Here is a 23,003-nt window from a genome sequence, read left to right as displayed (position 1 = left end):
AGTGGGAGTGTTGATCTGCTTGAGGGCAGGAAGGCTCTGCAGAGGGATCCGGACAGGATGGATCAACGAGCCAAGGCCAATTTGAAGAAATTCAACAAGGCTCAGGCCGGCTCCTGCACTGGAGTCACAGCAACCCCACACAACACTACGGGCTTGGGGCAGAGTGGCTGGAAAGCTGCCTCGTGGAAAAGGACCTGGGGGTGCTGGTTGATGGCTGGCTGAACATGAGCCAGCAGTGTGCCCAGGTGGCCAAGGAGGCCAACACTATCATGGGACCCTCGCTACAAGACAGACACTGAGGTGCTGGAGCGTGTCCAGAGAAGGGCAGTGAAGCTGGTGAAGGGTCTGGAGCACAAGCGTTATGAGGAGCGGCTGAGGGAACTGGGGTTGTTCAGTCTGGATAAAAGAAGGTTCAGGCGAGACCCTAGTGCTCTCTACAGCTACCTGAAAGGAGGCTGTAGGCAGGTGGGTGTCAGTCTCTTCTCCCAGAAACAAGCAACAGGACAAGAGGAAACGGTCTCAAGCTGTGCCAGGGGAGGTGTAGATTGGATGGCAGGAAAAACTTCTTCCCTGAAAGGATGGCCAAGCACTGGAACAGGCTTCCCAGGGAAGTGGGAAGTAAATGACAAAGTTGTGCCTATGTAGAGTATGCATTATCCAACTGAGTTATCTACATGAAATGTCCGAGTTTGAACCTTTCTCATTAACAAAGTGTTGAACTTGCTGTTAAACTACCATTGTAAAACAGTAATTCCTTGTACTGTGTATCCTATATGACAGACTTCCATCTTCCTTTGCCAAAATGGTCTGTATTCGTATCTGATTCTTAGGAAATTATCACTTTGACCAAAGGATGAGGCTTCACTATCCAGGAGGCAGTAGTCCTTACAGAAGAACCTCAAACACGGTTCCAGTTTCGGTACAGAGAGTGAAGTCAGGCCCAGCTGCAGACATCAACAAAGATCGTATTTGGATTTATTATTATTACTTTGCCTTGCCACTGGCCCTAAGACCTCCACTGAGACCACAGATTCTCAGGAGCAAAACCTGGAGACTATCAGAACACATAGTAAAGGAGTGTCCACTGAGACAAGAAACAACCTGAAGAAAGAAGATGGACAACTGAAGGGAAAAGCATTATCTCAATTTAACAAAGGCAGACCTGAGGTACAGGCAGACTCCAGCTTCTCCAGAGTGGCAGCACACAAAGGTTAATTGTACCTCAAGTCTCTGTCCAATAACTCAACATCCAGACTGATTCCTTCTTAAAGAGAAATCAAGAAGTACGAATCTCAGAGTAGCACTAGCAGAACAATGGCAAATTTTCTGTATGACAATGACTGATAATTGCTCCTGACACTTGTTGCAGGCTGCCAGAAGTCTTCCAGCTACAGTTACATTCAGCATCACAGCAGCGCAGTACACCTTTCAAAAAAAAATCAGATACTCTTGATTGTAATTTCTGGCAAACAAGCAGCCGAATTAGCAAACTTTCATCACAGTTAGAACTTCTGGAAAATCCCTACCCTCAAAGTTCAACCAGAAGCACCAAAGACATTTAGATGTGGTGCTTTGGGTCATGGTTTAGTGGTGGATTTGGCAGTGCTGGGTTAACAGTTGGATTTGATGATCTTAAAGGTCTTTTCCAACTTAAACAATTCTATGATTCTATGATTAAATTGTCTTAAAGTGACCACTCCAGAACTGCTTCATCCCAGCACACACTCTGGGTACTGCCTATCAGTTGTGCCTAGACAACTGAATATCAGGGGCTGGTACCTTTCAGGTATTTCACATTAATTTAAAAGAAAGGGAAAAATTTATGCTTTTGGAAGAACAGTATATTTTGTCACCCTGCTCTTGCAATGGAGGATCACTAAGGTATCTGAGTATGTATCACAGCATCACTCCCACATACTAACTTCTTGAAACTCTGAATTTCAAAATTAGCAGACACACTTTGGTACAGAAGGAAGATACCATTGATAAAGCAAGTAGCTAGTGTCAAGATTTTGTTTCTATCAGAGTGCTTATTCTGTAGTTTGGGGAAGAAATACAACTGTCAGTCCCAAGGTAAAGCATATCTCACATTTGAAAGACCTATCTCTCTCCTTAGCACAACCCTCAGAATATCCTAGCTCCCTCAACTATCTTTCCCCAGCAGATCTACTTACTTGTGTCTCTCTGTCTCTTCCTCCTCTTCCCCAACTTTTTTTTTTGTTGTTTTTTTTTTATTATTTTTTTGGCTAACGAATATCACACGTCCAACAGCTTTTTTTTTTTTTTTTTTGGGGGGGGGGAGGCGCAGGGAAGTAGTGGGGAGTGGGTGAGCTGCTGCATCTCTCTGCACATGCTTGTGGTCAGCAGTGGTCTGTGAACAGTAACATTTTCTTGTGTAGCCATGAAGCCATGATTAAACATATTGCAGTCTGAGATTTTATTGTGCATCCCTTATGAAGCACACTGCGGCAGACACCTGTTCCGTATTAAAGCCCGCATCCTTCTATCCTTAACATCATCCAAAACAGCCAAGACTTAAGTTTAGTGCAAGACTGTGTGTTGCAGTCACCCCTCCTAAATGTAGCACTGATGCACTTTGGCTCTTTCATACCCATCTTCTGGCTGCCAAGATACAGGATGACACTATTGCTTATCTGTTTCTCAGCAGTTTGGAAAACTTGTTACTTTCTCCAACATCTTGAAAAGAAACAGCTAGACCAGCCCAGGAGAGTCAAGGTTTAGTTCTGTGTTAACCACAGTATTACTGTGTGACAATCTTTATTTGTGAGAATATATATATATATATCTAAATGGGGTCTTCTAAATTGAGATAAAATGGCAATAATGAGCTGGAAATGCTCCTCTTCCCCTTGCCAGCTGTTTCAGAGGATGTAGGTGCAGGATCAAGGCAGAGACTTCTATGCCACCTCTACAGGTGGCTGATGCTGTTTAGAATTAGATGCGAGGAACAGATTTAGGTGCTGTTTCCTCTTTCCCCTCCCTTTCCACTGTGCCACTGGAGAAAATGCAGAGAGGAACAGCAAGATGTTCCAGGTGGTGGGATCAGTGCTAGAAGTGGCCAAGCAGGTCCCTGATCCCAAAGAGTGCAGGGAGTAAAATAAGACTGCCTGCCATCATGTTTGCTCATCCCAAATGACACTATGCAGCCTACGAAATGATGCACCTACATGGCTTATCTTAAATACTGCAGTGAAGTTTTCTAATGCTGTCTCACATACTACTATATATGACATGCATATGCACAGACACACATACAATGGAGATATCCACACACTGCCTGGGGACCGAAGAGTTATCCCTACCCACCAAAGTGTGGTACTGGGGAAAAACTACAGAAAAGAACCAGAGAGATTTCCCAGCCAAGAGCAGCTGCTGATTCAGCAAAGCAGGGACCTTAACACGTTCAGAGCACTTTCTGTGGTTTTGATTAAGGCCTCTGCTGTACAGCGCTCTCTTTGCCCCAGTTGTTTTTCATTTCTTCCCACCTGCTCAGTCTTTTGGCTGTACTTGCACCCTCACCTCAGATTTCAATGTCCTTTACTCCTTTTTCTTTCCATTCAGCTGATTCCTTTTAGCTCCATTCTTCACCCACCCAAAAAGCAGAGATGCCACCTTTAATTAAAAAGAAAACCACACACCATTCCCTCAGGCACCAAGCCTGCACAGATTATTATGTACGTGCACACAACCTCCAATATGTCAGGCTGGAGATGACAAGGCTGGACAGACGCAGGGGACATGGCACCCTGCCTACAAACCTTGAGACTAACACATTTATTGCTGCCTTACAGCTGATCTACTCGTGGTCTTTATACCTCATCTCCCTTTTTTCTGCTTATTCTGGTGCAGGGCCTTTCCACAACCCTCTATCACACAGCTTCTGTGACAGCAGGGGCCCTTTCCTAACCAGAGGAAGCACTCTTCTTGTATAAGATCAAAGCAAATTCCAAACATTCAAAACCACAAAGGCCCCAAAACTCTGAGACTGAGTTAACACAGCAAATTGTGGTTTTTGTGAAAACCAATAATGTGGATTACTACTTGTCAGGTTTAGGAACTCTAAGATGTGGCTAGGCTGGGTTTCCAAGTCATCTGCTACAAACTAGAGCCCTAACCACCCTCTTGCTAAACCAGACCGTATCTCTCACATGGATCTACCTTTCAATGAGAAGGTATGGGGCAGCCAAAGAGTAGTTAGGTAATACTATAAAATGCTGATTTTCTGGGAACATCGAATCCAAATGCATGAAGCTGTCCAGTTCCTTCTTCAGTCAAGCTACCCTGTGTTTCCGGATGCTCTCATCGCACCATCCAAGCCTGCCGAGATCCAGGAAAGCAGTTCTGCCAAGCCCCAAGCGTCTGAACCTAATGACTCAGACCCCTCTCTTCACAGTCATGAGGCTGGCTCACACTATGAGTATTTGTGAACCTTTGTATTTTCTACTCGCCTTCCAATTTATTTATTTTCACACTGAAAATAAATGTTCACTGCGTCCTGATTTGTATGCTTAACCATCTCCAGTTCAAACCCAAAGTGAAACAGACACATAAATATGCAAGTCCCAGGTCTTCTACCAAAGGATCCATCACTTTTCATTATCCAATTCTCAGTGTGCAGAAGTGCTATTTTACGCTAGTTCTGTACTAGACAAACAGGCAGCTGCACCACTCACAGCCTACTTCCAGGCTCCCACTACAGCTAATTCCAGCCTTCCCCTCACATCTCCCTGCTGTCATATATTCCTCTTCTGTCTGATCCCCACAGATGTGCCTGTACGCCTTCAGAGTCTAACTTTTCATGCCTTAAGGGAAGTGTATTTTCTTAGTTTCCTGCTCACTTGCTGTGTACTTTCCCCCTCCCTGCCGTCCCTCACAAGGCCACGGCCTGCACTCTCATCTTCTCATTTTTCCTCTCCCACGGCAACTAAGCAGACACAGCTTATCTAGCAAATAGCCTTGCCAGCACAATGCAAAATGCCAACTATTTACAGTCTTTTCTCATTAATTTGGTTGGTTACCTTGTGAGGCCATTTAAAACACCTTAGCCAGCACGAGACTCAGGTTTTAACACAATACGATAAAGTAAGAATTTTATCAAACAAAGTAGCTCAGTTTCACTGATGGCAGTTTAACGACCACTCACATTCAAAAGGTACTGCTTCGCATGTGGAGGGAAACATCCTACCTCAACAGCCATAACATTACTTGAAAAATGAGTGATCCCCAAAGGAATGATAGCGATCTCAAAAACCCTGCAGGAGAGATCTGGAGAAAGTGGCAGGTCTGAAAACACCGTCAGAGCCAACGACTGAGCTGAAGCTTTTGCCATTGCTGTCTGCGTGCAGCAATGAAACCTGGACAGTCTGGGGACAGCTTCCAGCTGAGGAAATACCCACCCATGATCTTCCCCAGGGAGCCCTGTGCCAGGCAGCTACAGAAACCACTGACTGCTCCCCAGCTCCCTCCACTCCCTGCTACAATACCTGGTTTAAAATAGCAACCAGCTTCCAACCCTTTCCTCCCTCCTGAAGACAAGGAGGGGTACCACTGGATATCATAGAATCACTGAGGTTGGAAAAGACCTTTGAGATCATCAACTCCAGCCATTAACCCAGGACTGTCAAGCCCACCACTAAACCATGTCCCTAAGCACCACATCTACACATTCTCTGAACGCTTCCAGGGATGGTGATTCCACCACCTCCCTGGGCAGCCTGTTCCAATGCATGACCACCTTTTCCATGAAGAAATTTTTCCTAATATCCCATCTAAACCTCCCCTGGCGCAACTTGAGACCATTTCCTCTTGTCCTATCACTTGTTACCTGGGAGAAGAGACCTACACCCACCTCACTACAAACTCCTTTCAGGTAGTTGTAGAGAGTTATACGGTCCCCCCTCTCAAATAGTAGCAGATATCTGTGTTCAAACAACAAAATCCTATGCTGGGAGACACAAGCATGGCTTCTGTGCTGTCACCACACCTCCAGGGACAGCCCAGACATACCCTCAGCCACAACTGGACAGTGCTTTGTATCTCTGAACATCGACCGCAGTTTGCCGCCTCAGCAACATTTTATGAACTGAGCATGACATTTGCACTGAAGAACACTGCAATTTCCTTACAGTTTTGCAGGAAGCTCACCTTAAAGAGAAATGCAATTTAATATACATAGAATGGCTCTTTAACGCAACCTGATTTGTCTAGGATCTTATTTTATCAAGAGCATGATTATAATGCCTGGAATGAGGAAAAAGAAAAAACTGCATACATTCCTAAAATATTACAGATTGAACTCTGATGTAGTACACATATATATTACCTATTACATACAACATATGTAATATGCATCAGTGTAACCATGATGATTTACACATCTGAAGGCAAGTAAAGTTGAAAGCCTTAAGGTAAAATATATTATGAGATAAAGACACACACACCTTTATAAATTGGTTTAGAATACATCTGGAAAGTACCACACCATTATGGGGCATAATCTGAACTGTCTTCTACTGAACAGACAGTCATAGTACTTCCCAGGTTTACGAAATGTAACAAAACATATTTTGGGAGCTAGTAAAAAATAGGAGGTCGATAGCCCTGGGATGCAGCTCTCTGAAGGACAAGCATCTTGATATCAAATAAAAAGGGCACAACTTCAGAGTATAAAAAACTGCAGACTGCTAAATTCAGACAAACCATGGTAACAATACTGGGTTTGCATGGCAAGGTTTTGGTAGTGAATGAGCTACAGGGGTGGCTTCTGTGAGAACCTGCTAGAAGCTTCCCCCATGTCTGATACAGCCAAAGCCAGCCAGCTCCAAGACAGACCCATGGCTGGCCAAGATGGAGCCCATCACTGACGGTGGTAGTGCCTCTGGGATAGCATATTTAAGAAGGGGGGAAAGTTTCTGCACAACTGGGCAACTGTAGCTGAAAAGAGGAATGAGAATACATGAGCACAGCAGCTCTGCAGACCCCCAGGCCAGTGCAGAAGGAGGGGGGAGCGGCTGCTCCAGGCACCAGAGCAGAGATTCCCCTGCAGCCCGTGATGAAGCCCATGGTGGAGCAGGTATCCACCTGCAGCCCGTGGAGGTCCATGGTGGAGCAGGTACCCACCTGCAGCCCGTGCAGGACCCCACACCGGAGCAGGTGGATGTGCCTGAAGGAGGCTGTGACCTGAGGGAAGCCCACGCTGGCGCAGGGTCCTGGCAGGACCTGTGGCCCCTGCAGAGAGGAGCCCAGGCTGGAGCAGGTTGCTGGCAGGGCTTGTGACCCCGTGGGAGGGAGCCCAGGCTGGAGCAGTTCGTGAAGAGCTGCAGCCCATGGGAAGGACTCACACTGGAGCGGTTCATGGAGGACTGTGTCCCATGGGAGGGACCCCAGGCTGGAGCCGGGCAGAGTGTGAGGACCCTGCCCCTGAGGGGGAAGGGGCGGCAGAGACAGCGTGTGATGGACTGACCCCAGCCCCCGTTGCCCATCCCCCTGCACTGCGGGGGGTGGGGGGGGGGGGGGGGGGGGGGGGGGGGGGGGCGGGGGGGAGGGGTAGAGAATCTGGGAATAAAGTTGAGCCTGGGAAGGCGGCAGGGGTTGGGGGGAAGGTGTTATAAGCTCTGGTTTTATCTTCTTATTACCCTACTCCGATTTGACTGGTAACAAATGAAATTAATTTTTCCCCAAGTTGAGTCTGTTTTGCCCATGACAGTAATGGCTGAGGGATCCCCCTGTCCTGATCTGGACCCATGAGACCCATCGTATTTCCTGTCCCCCCACCCAGCCGAGGAGGGCAGTGACAGAGCAGCTTCGGTGGGCACCTGGCATCCAGCCAGGGCCAACCCACCACAGTAACACAACAAAAAAAGCTTTCATGTACCCTCAGTGGCCTCAGCTTCAGCCTGGAGGAAAAACTACTTTTCCTTTTCCTTCAGGGAAAACACTTTTAATTTTCTTGTTCATTCAGTTCTTGGCCTCTGACAAAGAAGTCAAAAGGGTGGCAGTTGCCGAAGTCAGTTATTGATTTTCTTGGTTTATTTACGAATGCCAGACGTGCAAGGGCCTGTCTTCAAAATTTAACACCTGGTATTTTACACCATTAAGTAAATTGCCAGGAAGATCAGTTCCTTTCCACCTCTGCAATTTTCATGTAACGAGCAAGTTGCCCTCACAGAAAGTTCACAGAACTTTGGCTTTCATAGAAAGCTCTCAAATTTAGGGGCCCTCCGCTAAAGCTATAGGTGGAAGATCCCCATCTTCTCTACTCTAAGAAGACTTTCTTCTGTGGTCTCAGCTGACCTCCATTCTTCTACCAGTACATGGGAAGGAAAACTCTGCCTCAAGCTCAAACACATGCAATAGGAAGCAAAGCAAAATGTAAAGAGGTGCAGCATGAGATCAACAGGACAGTCTTCAAGGGTAATCCCATGTACAATATGTTGCAGTAATCCAGCAGAAGGTGTCAGAAACCATGAATCACTCTGACAATGTCTTGATTTCAGAGAAATATGCCAAACACTTAAATGCAAACAGAAAAAAGCATTCTTGACCATAAATTCTGCAAAAAGAAAGCTGAAAACATTGCCAAACTACAAACCCTGTAAAAAATGAGGACAAACCCCCCCCATAACAGGAAGCACTAGTGTTGCTGCTGTTCTCCTCAGATTCTTCCTTCATATTAACTTCATTATTCTCACTTTACTTCAAGGAAACTTCTGCATTTTTACTTTTGATCCCATACAGGACAAATGCCAGGAAAGAAAGAATTGGATCACCTTGGCTGGATGAAAGAGAGCGCACTGTCTCATCTGCCACGTAACTAGAACTCCCCAGCTCCTTTTTCACATGGGCCATTTAAACCTGTTCAGACAGGGACAAGCTTAAAACTTGAAATATCCTCACCAGAAAAAGGGATGCTGCAGGTAAGCCAACCTGTAAATTCACTTCTGATTCCCTGAACTGATCAGTTCAGTCCAAACAGTTCCTGCTGGAAGTTATTTTACAGTGAGTGCTATACTGTTTGAAAACCACTTTTTTTTAAGGGAGGATGTTTTGCTTTAAGGTAATGTAGTTTTAAAAAAAAATTTGCAAAATAAATTATGAAGAGATTTTCCTTATTGTGAGAGCTTTTAGATTTAAAAACTACAATCAATATCAAATCATCTACAAACACAAAATACAAGAATTGTATGTTAGTGAGGTTCTGTATTCTCAGAATAGATTACTCATTAAAAAAAATCAATATCTAATTTTGCTCTGAAATAAAAGAATAATGTACTGTGCATTTAATCTCAAAGGAATTTACACACTTTTTACATATAAACTATCAGAATCAATTCTTATAACTCTGCAATCTCCACCTCTGAGTGAATATAGTTCCTTTCTAGAAGTATATTGAAAAACAGTTTTTTGGGGAAAACAAAGGAAAACAAAATAGACAATTAAGACTGCAGGAAATTAGGGGTATAGAGAACAGAAAAAAAAAAATTAAAAATACAGATACACCTTCGAACAATGATAAATGGGGGGGGTTTTTGCAGAAACCTAAGTAGCCATACCTTGGTTTCACTCTTCTCAAGTCTACTTTTTACCTAAAGCTTGGAGAGTAACTGAACAGTTACTAAACGCATTTGAGAAAAATATGCTTCTTTCTGCAAAATGTAAGACTTACAGGGACATAACCCATCTAAACAAATTCAACACCACTTAAGACTTACTCCAGTTGACAGATGGGCTTCCAGTGACACTTGTTCCCAGGCAGAGATTCCCAAAAGTTAATCAAACTCTGCAGAGGCACAGGACCACAGCAATACAATGTTTTTCTGGTCAATGACTGCAACTTGTTCAGCTGTGTCACCTGTCCCCATGATATGACTGCAGGCAAAATTGTCCCAATTTTCAGCTCCTGATCAAATTTCACCAATGCACTCTGCATATTTTAAGGGATGCTAAGCAACATAATGTTGCAATTAAAGTCAATAAAACAACTTGTACATATTTCTGTACAGCCTAGTTCTCAGGCACAAGCACACAGACACATTCAAAATCTCTTCTAATTCTCATCCATGAAGTGCAAACCCATTACCCTGATACTTTGCAGGTGGCATCCAGGGCTGAAATCAATAGAGTTAAACTAGGATGATCTACACTTCTCATAAATTCTGTCCTTTCTTCTCAACTGCCTAGCCTCATGCACCATGCACTCCATCAACCAGCTGCCTTCCTGTTCTACATCTATAGCTAAAAACACATAGCCAGCAGAACATTAAACTATAGCTAAAGTTTGTCATGCAATGTCAAAATTTTTGCAAAAAATAACAGCACCAAGGAGACTTAGCACATAAAGTAACTAAAATACTCATCAATTGTTCATGTCCTTTTACCGCTCAAGTTTTCACATTGTTTTCACCTACATCTGTGCAACTTCATTTAATCAGTAGAAAACTTATTGTCCTGATGTCAAATATCAAACGGATTCTAAAGTTAATACTGCAAATATGCAAAAGTGTGATGACTTTATTTTGAAAATAACTTCATAAGAAAGGCTAATTAAAAACCTAGAGGATAATGAATATAAATTAAAAATTACTCTGCTTTCTTAGCACATGCAAGTGCTGAAGAAGTTGTGTAAAGAAAAGAGATTAGAAAGCTCAGACAGCTACTATGTCTGGTTTTGCGGAGTTCTTGATGCTTTTTCTAAGACCAATGGAATCATCAAAAGAAAACAGCTATGCTAAAAAATCATGGCTCGAAACACAACTAAACTTATTCAACCATCCAACAAAATGTCCTTTTGTTACACAAACTGCTTCATTGTCATTTCTCTCGAAAGTCCTACTACTAATCATTTGATCTGTAGAATACTTCCACATGATTAATACATACTGATGCAAACAGCCCACAGTTAATTCTTTGGATTGTTTGTATAGTGCAGGACTATAGGTTTGCTAAATATCTGGAAAGAGAATGATATATCAATATAAAAATTATGAAATCCTACGTTATTGATATGATTTTGAAGCCTTCAGAGCATATTCAAAGACTTTAGAATTAATATATATTTTACAAAACCAGACAAAATCTTCATGAGCTGTGGCTACAAAACTTGTAATGCTTCCTAGGCTCACAGGCCAAACTAGGTTTGTAAAAAAATGCAGTATCTCTTATTAGACCTGCTAGTGTAAGATGTAGATGGGCTTTTGGGTACACAATTTCCTTGTTTGATCAATTCAGAGTATGCAGTATTGGTAACCGAGAGAAACACTTGAGAAGACACTTCACACTTAGGTCATTCAAGCATGTGCAGACTCCCATTAGCAGTTTTCAGAACAAACAAGAGCGGTCTGTTTCTTGCTAGAAAAGTAGTAGACTTTTTCTCTGCAATACAGTCGTACTTACAGAAAATAGCGTGGTTGGGCTTGTTCCATTCAGGAGCAATGTCCTAATAAATTTCTCATAATTAAGTTCTTTAAAAAAATAACTTTCAATAAAGGACCTTCAAGTAAATAACTGTATGTTGATACAAGGCATTTAAACCACCATTCTAACTAGAATTTGGTGTTTATCTAAAGCCCAAAATACAAAGAAAATTATTCTTTGGTTACATCCCAGACCCTTAAATTTTGAAACAGTTAATTTGCTAGATCCACCACTGTCATCACTAAAAATGTAGCTGTATCTACTAGGTTCAACTCTGATCAGAAAGCAACTCTCAGGGCATACACTGATCTTCATTGATTCCAAGGGGGTTTAACGTAGGAAAGAAAGAAGAAAAAAGAAATTCCTTAAAAAAAAAAAAAAAAAAGATTTGAAACACTACCCACTTTTATTACAGATATCTGAAAAACACATACACAGACATGCTCCCCTATCTTCAATAGTATTATCAATGCTTATCACAAGCAAAATGCACAAAGTCCTGACACTGAAAGTAAAACATACTTTGAGTTTGTTCACATCAGGTAAGTGCCAAAATAAATGTTCTAATTCAATCTAGAACTGTCTGGAAACAGCTACTCATCCTGCCATGTCTCTTCATGCCTCTGCAGTGGCAAGTGCATGAATGGGTTTGTGTGTGTCATTATTCTGAACGTTGCAACTAGCTTTTCTTGCCTCCATAACAGTGCCAGAAAATATATAAATGGAACATGACTTCCCTGTTTTAAACTCTCTCTGGACATAAGTGTCTGATACACAATCAAATTTTGAGGACGATTAGTTCAGTTATAAGTACAAAGAATTACAATGCTATCCTATCGCATTGTGCAAACTGTCTTACCTAACCATTAAAGCAAACTGATACTGGTATTCTTTCCTGCTGTTTGTTGTGAAAACCAAAAATAACTCTGACAAACATTTACTGCCTAGATTCCAAAACTAGGCAACACCACAAACACTGCATAATATTTTACCATATCTGTGAAGTATAAAAAAAGGGATAAAACAATTGCAACTCCTGACGGATGCAGAGATCTGATAAGCTATCTGCATTCTTACAGATCCAATATGTGGATCTGACTGGGGTAAATCACACAGCCCTGATCAGGTGTAAATCACTCCAGTAATTGTAAATTATATGCAAGTATTTCCAAAAAGCACTTGTGAAAAAGAGAAACCACTCTGTTTGTAACTGATTACATAAGATTTTCTTATATGTTTTTATCACCACTAGGAATTAAGACTCAAACTGTAGGCGTTCAAGCTTTTTCCCCCCAAAACGTAATTGCATGCCAGCATCTATTAATTAAAACCGGTAGGCCCAGGGGAGAAGACAAATGCAGTGGGCACCAATAGGTAGAGTGAAGGAGACAGTAAAATCGGCTAGAAATTATAAATGGCTCTGATTCTTGGCAACCAAAAATAAAATTTCATTTTTTTCATTTTCCACCTTCAGTAATGCCTGCACCTTTACAAGCCTGAATACAAAGCCAGCAGTATTTTTAAATAGCCTTTTCTTAAGGTATTAAATTGAAGTCTTAAAATGCTTAGTAACTGCTTGATGAAGGAAGCATGCTACATCTTTGTTAGTTGCTTTCCTGTATCCAAGGATGCAAAAAATTCTTCACATGAGTCTTCAGAAATAAAAGGGCATTGACAAGACTGAGAATTTCAAATCTCTCTTAATGTTGTTCTCCTCCATCTCTTTTCCAGAGAAACAACCAACAGGAGGGTACCCTCCCCTTCTAGAGAAGAAGTCTCTTCTGCATAACTCCTTTTAAGATCTGGGTCTGTAACAACTCTATACTTTGAGAAGTTCCTACCCAGAGATCATGTGCTTTAACCCAGTCTTTGTTTTTAGGCTTAGGCAGGGCACAGGTAACGCCCAAGAATTTGTAGACTCACATACTTCTCAGTCGGAAAGTATTAGTGCAATGCCAGATAAAGCAGGCATGAAGCTTTGGAGGCTTATTGTATCAAGTGGAGAGTCATGTGGGGAGATGCATGCACAGAAATAATGCCCAATGCATTTCAATAAAACCACTGAAACTGAGGCCAGAGAAGAGCTCTCGACAAAAGCTTGCACTTCAGAACTTCCAAAATTTTAACATATGCCGATATGAAGCCCATTACTAGAACATGGTAGGGATGTTTATTACTGCCTGTCATCCCCTACCACCTCTTGCTCTTCTATAGCTTGCCAGGAATCCCCTATGAATCTGCTCTTACCTGCTTCCTGCTCCTGCCTTGGTGGTGAGATGGCACCCCAGTAGAACAGTCAATGACTGTCTCATAATTCCCTTACCACATGACTGCATGCAGTCATGAATACATTTTGACTGTATATAGCAGTCTCCTTGAACTACTCAGTCCACCTTCCTGCTTAAAAATCACTATCAGTTCTCTAAAATTCCCTGAAAGCCATGAAAACCCTCCTTGCAATTCTGAGGTCATCAGTTATACCCTTTGGTCAGGACGCCTTTCTGGCCATACCTGCCCTCTCAGAGTTGTGAAAACGTGAAGCCTCAAATGAAGTTAAATTCCTCCTGAGTTAAATTTCCACTGGCCAAAAGGCAACAAGTTTCTGCACTGTTCAGTTCAATCTCTCTCGCCCTGAGTGAGAGCCTTGGACAGTAACAAGAAAGGGGCTGGAAGCACAGACCACAAGCAATCTCCCCCCAGAATGATTCAGATTGATTTGAGAACACATTAGATACTGGTCTCACTCTTAAGCTTTAAAACATACAACAAAGGGACATGCCAAGTCCTGCGTGAGGAGATGAATTACCCCGTGCACCAATACATGCTGGGGGCTAACCAGCTGGAAAGAAGCTCTGCAGAGGAGCAACTTAGGATTCCTAGTCAACACCAAGCTGAACATGAGCCAGTAATGTGCACTTGCAGCAAAGAAGGCTAACACCATCCTGGGCTGCACTGGAAAAGCATTTCCATCTTCCAGAGGAAAGTGATCCTTCCTCTCTACTTCAGCATTGATGAAAGCGCAAACGGATGCCAAGTCTAGTTCTGGGGTCCTGTATACAGGAAAGACATGGATATACTGGAGTGAGCACAGCAAAGAGCCACAAAGATGGTTAAGGGGCTGGAGCACATCACACGAGGAAAGGCTGAGAGAGTGGGGACTGTTCAGCCTGGAGAAGAAAAGGCTCAGGGGGACCTTAATGTGTACAGACCCCAGTGGGGAGGAGTAAAGACAGAGCCAAACTCTTCTCAGAGGTGCCCAGTGACGGGACCAGAGGCAATGCACACAACCTGAAATACAGCAGGTGGCCATCTGAACATCAGGAAACACTTTTTACTGTGAAGGTGCCTGAACACTGGGAAAGGTTGTCTAAAGGCTGTGGTGTCTCTATCCTTGGAGATATTCAAAAGCCATCTGCACACGTTCCTGAGCTGTAGGTGGCCCTGCTCTGAGTAGGGGCTTGAACTAGCCACCTCCAGACTCCTGTAGTCCTCCAGGAGTAAAATCGTTTCACCATGAATTTTTACACTCAAGTGTCAGGATCAGAGTTGGCACTGCCAGGAAGAGGCGCAAGGCAATATTTGGTCTGTCTCGGTAATTCTAGGGGCTTAAACTACCCATGCATACAGTAAACAACCAGCACTCGGCTCCCTGCTCCATCACAGAGCCTCAAACATGGTGGCTCCAAACCCCTTTAAGTGCAAAGGAAGAAATACAGACTTTCAAGCAGCAAAGGTGAGGGCATCCTCCATTCCTCCTGCTCCACTGCACAGAAAGTGAGATTCATGGGACCACAGAAAGAATAAGCGAGAAGGAGTCTGACTCAAAAGAGGGAGTCTTGGTATTATCCATTTTATCCTTTAATTCCTTGGTGCCAAATGCACAACCGGTTCCCAGATCTCTCGACTCCTCCTTTGTCTTCTCAGTGAGATTAAAGATAGGCTTTAGATCCTTTATCCTAAAGACAGGATAAAGACAGACTTCCTCATGATGGCCCCTTAACTCTTGCTTTTATTTCTGCATACAGGCCCAGTTTCAACAGAAAGGACGAAGAATGATCCTACCTCTCCCTTCCCTACTGTTTACAGAAGGGAAATCACCATCAGGTGATTTATACCATTCAGGCTAAGGTCTCGGAACCCTACTTCCCGTAAGTACTACACAAAATAAGGGTGGTAGCAGCTGCCGCTGTGCTCTGAGCAGTATTCTGTGGTTTATGACAATGTTAGGTGTGGTCCAAGTGTTAGAAACGGAGAGGGTAACCAACAGTCTCCAGGAAATTGGTTAAGAGCTCTTGCCTCTGGGCCAGTCTGTTAATCTTCGGTGTTAGTGCAACTAGCAGTTCAGGCTGGAAGTTTCCAGGTGCACACAGGAAATTATATAGGGGTTATCTTGCAATCTCTGAAGAGTCTCACCAACTGCAAGTGACTTTCAGGATTTGGCAGCCCTGAAAACTGAGCAGCTCCAATATCCCTATTGATTCTAGAGACCTGAATTCTACCAAAATCAAGTTTGTGTGCCTCACTAGGTGGTCAAAATAGGGTGTTACGATCAATTTCTTCCTAATTATCAACTGCCACTCCCATGGAAAACCTTGAAATAACTCTTTAAATATTTGGGAAGGTTCCAAGTACCTGCAGGCTTCTCTACTGAAGCTTCTCAGGGTTACAAAACTATGAAGAACCTCCTGTTTCAACCTAAGTTTCCCAGCATTGCCACTACCTCAGCAAGCAATCTCTTTCACAAGCTTCTTAAATCCCATCAGAAGGGTAGTAAGAGCTTTTGTTCCCACTTCAATTTGCTCCAGAAAATGACTGCCATGGTAACAAGGAAGCTTCTTCTCATTTCTGGCCAAAATTTTGTCTAAGGTTGATTTATAGCTGTTGCCCCTTTCATAAGCTACTGTTCCATCAGAGGTGGAGAAAAGTACTTTGGCTGTCCCAGTGTATGGTCCTGTTGGGCAGTGAGAGTCCACAGGAGAATAGAACTGGAACTCAGCTAGCTGTGTTCCCAGCTGCCATGGTTTGCACTTAGTACTTAACTAATCCAGTGAGATAAGGCATACAATTGCACATAAGCATGCTTCAGTTTAGGTACATATATAAATACATGTAATTCTGTGACTTTTCTATGATTTAATTTTCCTGTATATTAACTGGGGTTGTTTCACTTCAAGGCACCTTATACCCACAAACAATACAGTTCCCTCAGGCTATTTAGTGTTTGAATGTACACTTTAAACGTTTAAACTATTTTTCCTTTAAAATGCTTTTTTTTTCGCCCCATTTTTGTAAAATGATGGTTACTTTCTCTCTTCAGCCTCATTGAAAACCCTCCCTCTCAGGCTTCCTCACAATCTGTTAGCCCCGTCAGCCACCAGTAGGGCAACGTCTGGACTTCAGGCTAGGCATCAGCCACTCAACACAAACTTCTTGTCTTTCAGCTACAGGAGTATCTACCATGTAAAACAGGAGTAAACATCTCCAATGTGAACTAGTCTGCAGGGGAGGCCATGGCACATTCTACCACTGTCCTATGCAAACATTTATACATACAGGAGCAGCAGAAGCTTAGGTTTGTAAGGCCAAGCCCCAATGAAAAGGGTTGCTAGAGACTACAGTCTTCAGAGATACCCACAAAATACAGTACAGTCACTGTAAAACAGTGAAACAAGACTGGATGAGAGTTGAGTCTACCATGGTAAAACTCTAACTATTCAACAGCCTGCTCTCCATGGTGCTGTCAAAAGCCTGCCATGCAGGAAGGTGAAGGTCTCCCAACCACAGAGGAATAAAAAAGCAAAGCTCTGAAGCCCCCCAGAGGAGTTCGTTCAGCTGAGAGGGAGGAGGATCTCCTTCCTACTCCCAGAGATCTCAGTATTTTAAACTTCTCAGACTCCTGGGTAACCAGACGCATGCAACGTGAGAGCAAGACAGCTCCTCTCTCTGCAAGTGGAGCTCTGCCTATTAGGCTTGACATTGAGTTAGGCTTCTGGACCCATAAACTTTTCATTCTCCCCTGTACAGGAAGCCAAACTGTTTCTACCAAACTGTAATGCGATGGCACTTGTCTAGGACACTATTTCTTCAGGCTACTAAGTGTACTGGACTTAGGCAGGCACTCTCGAACCACCAGGCTACTCCACCTAAAGCAGCTGGAAGCAGTAACGCTGCCTGTCCCCTGCATGTTAGGAAAGCAGCCATTGCTGTGACAACAGCACTTTGAGTTCAGCACTGAGTATCAATACGCATTATAGACGCACCGCATCAGCATCAGGTCTTTCCGAGGACTTATGCATATGATGACATAGTTTGTGACTCCCAAACAGGCCCAGGTGTAAGACAGACAGCAAGCAATTCAGCAGCCAAGGTACTCACATGCCCTGGTCCTATATGCCCTGGACACACAGGCACATGCAGCTTCTCAGATGCACTATTACAGAAAGATTTTGTGGACTGCGGTCAAGGTGCCTCAGTTTCTACTTAGTGCCAGGTAAGCACCGAAGTGCTTATGTGGATTTGAGTCCTCAGTGCCCTACACCACACTGTGACCCCACTTCACAAAGTCATAGGTATGTTCTCAGGAGTACCTAGTGACACTGCCCCTATTACAGCAGGAATGCAAAACCCACCTTTGGAAGTGAAGGCAATTTCAAGGCAATCAGCTAATGCCACAATACACCTGTTCAAAGAAAAAATAAAAGGAGGAACCTTCACAAAAGCCCCAACTCCTCAATGCATTGCTTCAAGGTATTCAACAGGTCACCTGTTCATTCAGGAACAGGACAGCACCATGTTCCCCCGCTACAAACACCACTCACAGCGGCTTGAAATGTGGTATTGGAAGGGTGAGGGGAGGACGAGGTCTCTGCCACTGACCAGGTATATCTACCTATAGAAAAAGAAAGTGACACTGGCCAGTACAAGTTGCATGCCTTTATTCTAAGGGAGTGCCAAGCTCTGTTAGCCTCAGACTACTGAAGAAAACTCTGCAGGCAGAGAAGCTGACAGAGAGGGCAAGCTCTCAGGAACAGACGAGCAAGTAGTTTCAAACCGAAGCATGCATTTCTATCATTCTCCAGTGCAAGCAGTGAAAGCATTATGTGCCCACAGCCCTGCTCCCTGTAACAGCGCCCTGCTCCCCGGCTAGCATGCTGCAGTACGTGCTGATGTCAGCGTGAACTGGCAGAGGGCTTTTAGCTCCGAGTCAGAAACAGGGCTCAGGCAGAGAGGTACAGAGCCAGAGGAGAGGAACACAGCCTCTTTACTGATGTCACTTCTGAAATCCATTATAGTCTGCTCACAGAAACACCTCAAATTCCCTCCAATCCACGATTTTATGATCATCATGTGAGGAATATAGTAGTTGAACCAAGAATTCTTCCTACAGTTTCCTGCTATGAGGAGTGCTGGAAAGGAAAATTACAAGTACTGTTTCAGGAACTTTTACTGCTATCGGGACCATCCAGAACAGGAGAGAATTGCTGCACCCTTCTTAGCCCTTGTGATTCATAAGGCACCGCGTACCCAGCCCCTCATCAGCCCAGGACTGAAGGGAGCCTAGTCTGCAACACAGATCAGTTTCGCTTCCAGGGGACATTACAGATTTGTATGTGGGTGTTACAGATGGAAATATTTCTCCACCAGGTGGTTTTAAATGATAACTGGTGGCTGTTTTGCTGAGACATTTGGATAATCAGAAAAACTTTTACTGAAGACAATAGGAAGGGATGGTGATATATGACTTATAATATAGCTGTGTCATCTGGATAGCACTGTTATGTATTTGTAACAAACCTCTACAGAATTACGAAAGTAAATTCTTGTCTCAAAATCCAATCTTACAAGAGTTACTCTCTGGAAAGATGAGTCCTTCTAACTTGTCTAACTTGTCGCAAAAAGGAAACGCGTGCTGGGCATACAGAAAAGTCAAAAGATCTCAGAAAACCTAGTGGCTCTCCATAAAAGTCAAATCATAATCCATATGAAAACTATTTCCTGTGACCTAATTTTTGAAAACCAACGATATAGCTGAAGGGAATATACAGGTTTGTGAGTAAAATCACAATTTCTCAGACCAATGGAGAGCCTAGACCATTACGCCCATGATTTGAAAGAACTGGTGTAAGGAAATAAAACTTTTAACCTTGGGTATCACAAACCTTTCAAGATAAGAAGTAATTTCAAGTTGAATTCACAAAGCACAATTCTGGCCTCTTCTAAAACTGTATTTAAAGTGTCCTAAATTCATTTAGTAAAACTGCAGAACATTAAGATTCCCATAATCTCACAAAAAAAAAAGGAAGTATCAGTCCAGAATTCAGAACTGCCAATGCAAAAGAAGAGCAGAAGAAGAAAAAAAAAAGGAGGGGGGGGAGGAGGGGGGGGGGGGGGGAAGGAGGGAAATTTTTGCTCTGTCCCATGTTAACAAGAATAGGGATGAGACATTACCATCTCTACCAACAAAAGTTCATTCTTGCAGTGACTGTAAGATTTATCGTATTGCTCTACAGCATCATCACAGAAGCAGTAATCTTCTTCATGGAATAAAAGCTAAATATTTATGGGGAAGTAGCTGTGCTGGAGGACAAGGAATGGGAGAAGGATAAATGTAGTTTAGAGCCTCTGAGCTACTCCGTTATTCCATTTTCTTCTGATAAATAGAAACCGAGCGGGGATCCTCCACTTGGGTTTCCCCACATTGACTAACACAATGTGTTTTTGCAAAACACTTCTGGCCTCAACCACCCCACCTCCGAGGCTAGCCACACCCCAAGTGTCATGAGGAGAACAGCAAACAGAACTCTTGGTCTTGGACCCAGATCCAAGCACCACGTACCCAGCCGGCTCCTCGGCAATACGCAACACTAGCAGCTGGGCCTTGAAACTCCCTGTTGCAATCACCCCTAGCAGCCCCTGTAAAAATCCAGCACCCAGCACCGGCGGGAAGGGACTGAGACAGCAATGCACGGCAAGTCTGTCCCAGCTCCGCCAGGCACGGTGCACGGGGCTGAAGGCAGGAGCCTGTGGGGACATGGTGTCTCCCTCCGTCTGAGAAAGCCACAGGGAAGAGCTGGCACCCGCATCACCCCAGTGGGCATTTCCGATGCTGCCAAAAGAAACACCCGGATCACGTCACACCTTCAGAGCATCCCTTCCAAGCACAGGTGTTTGCAACCAGAAGAGAGCGAGGTACGGATGCACCTCCCGTGGTAGGGAGGGTCTGGGTAACGTCAGAGGTTTGCACTATTCCAGTCACCTCTCCTGCCATCTCGCCCCCAGAGCAAAGAGGCCTGACGGGTAGTCAGAAGAGGAGAAGCCCTGATTCTCCTCCACAGGCCACATCTTCAATCTGTTTATTCTCATCACTCGCAGCAATTCGGTAACGTTGGAGGCTAGAAAACGTGGTCACATGCACCGTTTGGCAAGGATGGGGGGTGGGGTGTGTGTAACGGAGAAAAGGTTCAAAAGGAGCCGTGGGGACCCGGTTTCCAAACATGGCACCTACCCACACCCCGCGCCCCTCCCCGTGCCGCCGGCAGCGGGATAACCCCGCGCCCCCTCCGTCCCGCCGCCACGCACGCACGCACGCTTCCCCTCGGTAACGAGCGGTGCGACTAATTGCATTTATTGCCTAATTACGAACGCCCCGCTGTCCGCACAGCGAGCCGCCTCCCGGCCGCTGCCGCCCCCCCCACCCCCCGGAGCAGGCGACCGGCGGCCCGGAGGCGGCGGGAGGAGGGAGCGGCGCGGGGCGGGGCGGGGGGTGCCGGGGCGGCGGTGGGGGCGGCCGCCCCAGCCCCGCGGGGGGCGGTAGCGGAGGCCGAGCCAGGCGGGGGCAGCACGGCGGCCGCGGAGGCTCCCGCACGCAGGGAAACCCCACCCAGCGGCCCCTCCTGGCAGAGGCGGGGTTTTGGGGACCCCAGAGGAATCCCACCTCGCCCCTCACCCCCATGTCGGGCTCCCCCATGTCGCCCTGCGCCCGCCCTGCGCCGCCGGCTCCCTCGGGGCGGGGGGGGCCGCCGTCCCGCTCCGTCCCGCCGCGCCGGGCTCCGCCGGCAGCGCCGCCTCGGGAGGGGCTGCCCGGAGAGGGGGCGGGGGGCGACGGCCGGGGAAGAGGAAGTTATGGGTCGGAAGCGGAGCGGGACCGGGGCTCCGCAGCGCCCGCCGCGGCGAGGGGTCCCTGCGGGGCGGCCGCCGGGCAGGGCGAAGCCGGGCGGCCCTGGGCACCGGCCGGCTCCCTCTGTGGCAGCGCCCGCTCCCGCCCGCCGGCGATCGGCGCATGAATGAGTGCCCGAATGAATGAATGACTGGCGTCTGCTTACTTGAGCATGGCCTCTTCTTTCTCTTCCTCTTCTTTCTGCCGGTCCATCACTGCCATGATAATGTTCCTCTCCTCCTCTGTCAGGTGGCTCAGGTCGGGCAGCTCATGCATCGGGGGGGGCACCGTGGGCGGGCGAGGGCCGCGGGGCCCCACCGAAGAAGACATTTTCTCTCCGCCGCTCCCTTACACCTTCTACCTTTGCACGGCAAGCCCGGCCAGCCTCTCCTCCGCCCCTTCACAGTGTAGTCCTCCGAGCAGCAGCAGCCGGCAGCTCTCTGGCAGCAGCGGAGGAGGCGGAGACCCAGCCTTTCATGGTTGCTTGCATCCACCCCGGCCCGGCGGCTGCTGCCGCTTTGCTCCCTTTGTTTCCGCGGCTTCAGGGAGCTCGGGGGCTGCCGTGCCGCCGCCCGCAGCCCATCCTCCCGGCGGTGGGCGTGCGGGGCGGGGGTGCCTTGGCGCGGAGGGCTCCCGACCGCCGCTGGCGGGCTGCGTGCGGGAGGCGGGAGGGGGGCGGTGCGCGCCGCGGGCCGGCCGGGAAGGGCGGGTGCTGCCGCCACCGCCGAAACGCTCCGCCGCCGCGAGCCTGGCGCTGGGAGGAGGGAGGGGGGTCGGGGCCGGTGAGGCGGAGTCTGGGGCGCGCCGCCGCCGCTGTCTCACGGGCTGCCGGCCCCGGCCCCTGCCCTGCCCGTGCCGGCCGCGCCTCTCCCTGCCGCCCGCTCGCTCGTCCCGCGGCCGCACGGTCACGGCGCGGGCCACGGCACCCCGCCCTCCTCGCCTCCTCCCGGAGGCTTCTGCGCCGCAGGTCGGGGCCGGGAGCCGGCCCGCGTCCCCGCCGGGGCCGCCGCCTCGCCCCGGGCAGGGGCCGCCTGTGGGAAGGGCTGAGCAGCGGGGGAGCCGCGCTGCGGGCTGCCCGGGGCGCCGGGGAAGCCCTGGGCTCCCGGTGCTGCCGCCGCTCCCGCGGGCGTGAGCCGGGCCCGCCCCCGCACCTGGGGCTCGGGCGGCAGCCGCAGCCCCCTTGCCTTGGGCCGGCATTGTCGCCGCACGGCCGTCCCCTCCTTGGCGTCCCACGCTCCACCGCTTTCTTCATAACGCGGCTCCCCGCACTCAGCGGCACCCATGCCGCGGCCCCCCCACACCTCCCGCGGGGTGGCGAGCGCTCTTGACTCTCCTCTCCCATCAGAGCCCTTTCTTCGCCGCCGTGACCCACCAAAACTGGCCACGAAAGGTGCCACGGTGCCGACTGTTCAGC

General features: G+C 46.7%; 1 protein-coding gene across 44 annotated transcripts in view; it reads right to left on the bottom strand.

The window, feature by feature from the left end:
- The window catches only part of RIMS1 (regulating synaptic membrane exocytosis 1), a 335,729-nt gene extending 313,255 nt beyond the window's left edge, over positions 1 to 22,474 (bottom strand). For 9 of the 44 annotated variants that reach the window (XM_055809523.1, XM_055809526.1, XM_055809556.1 and 6 more), the window contains exon 1: positions 21,756 to 22,457. In XM_055809523.1, the coding sequence (XP_055665498.1) occupies positions 21,756 to 21,919 (164 nt within the window). In that variant the 5' untranslated portion in view covers positions 21,920 to 22,457. Of the gene's footprint in view, positions 1 to 21,755 lie in introns of all 44 variants that reach the window. The other 35 variants (XM_055809537.1, XM_055809542.1, XM_055809541.1 and 32 more) reach the window with 8 other exon arrangements.
- Between the last annotated feature and the right edge of the window lie 529 nt (positions 22,475 to 23,003).

Source organism: Falco peregrinus, chromosome 7, assembly GCF_023634155.1.
Source record: "Falco peregrinus isolate bFalPer1 chromosome 7, bFalPer1.pri, whole genome shotgun sequence".
NCBI lineage: Eukaryota > Metazoa > Chordata > Aves > Falconiformes > Falconidae > Falco > Falco peregrinus.
Note: the sequence above shows the minus strand (reverse complement) of the source record. Positions and strands in the feature narration are given on the sequence as shown.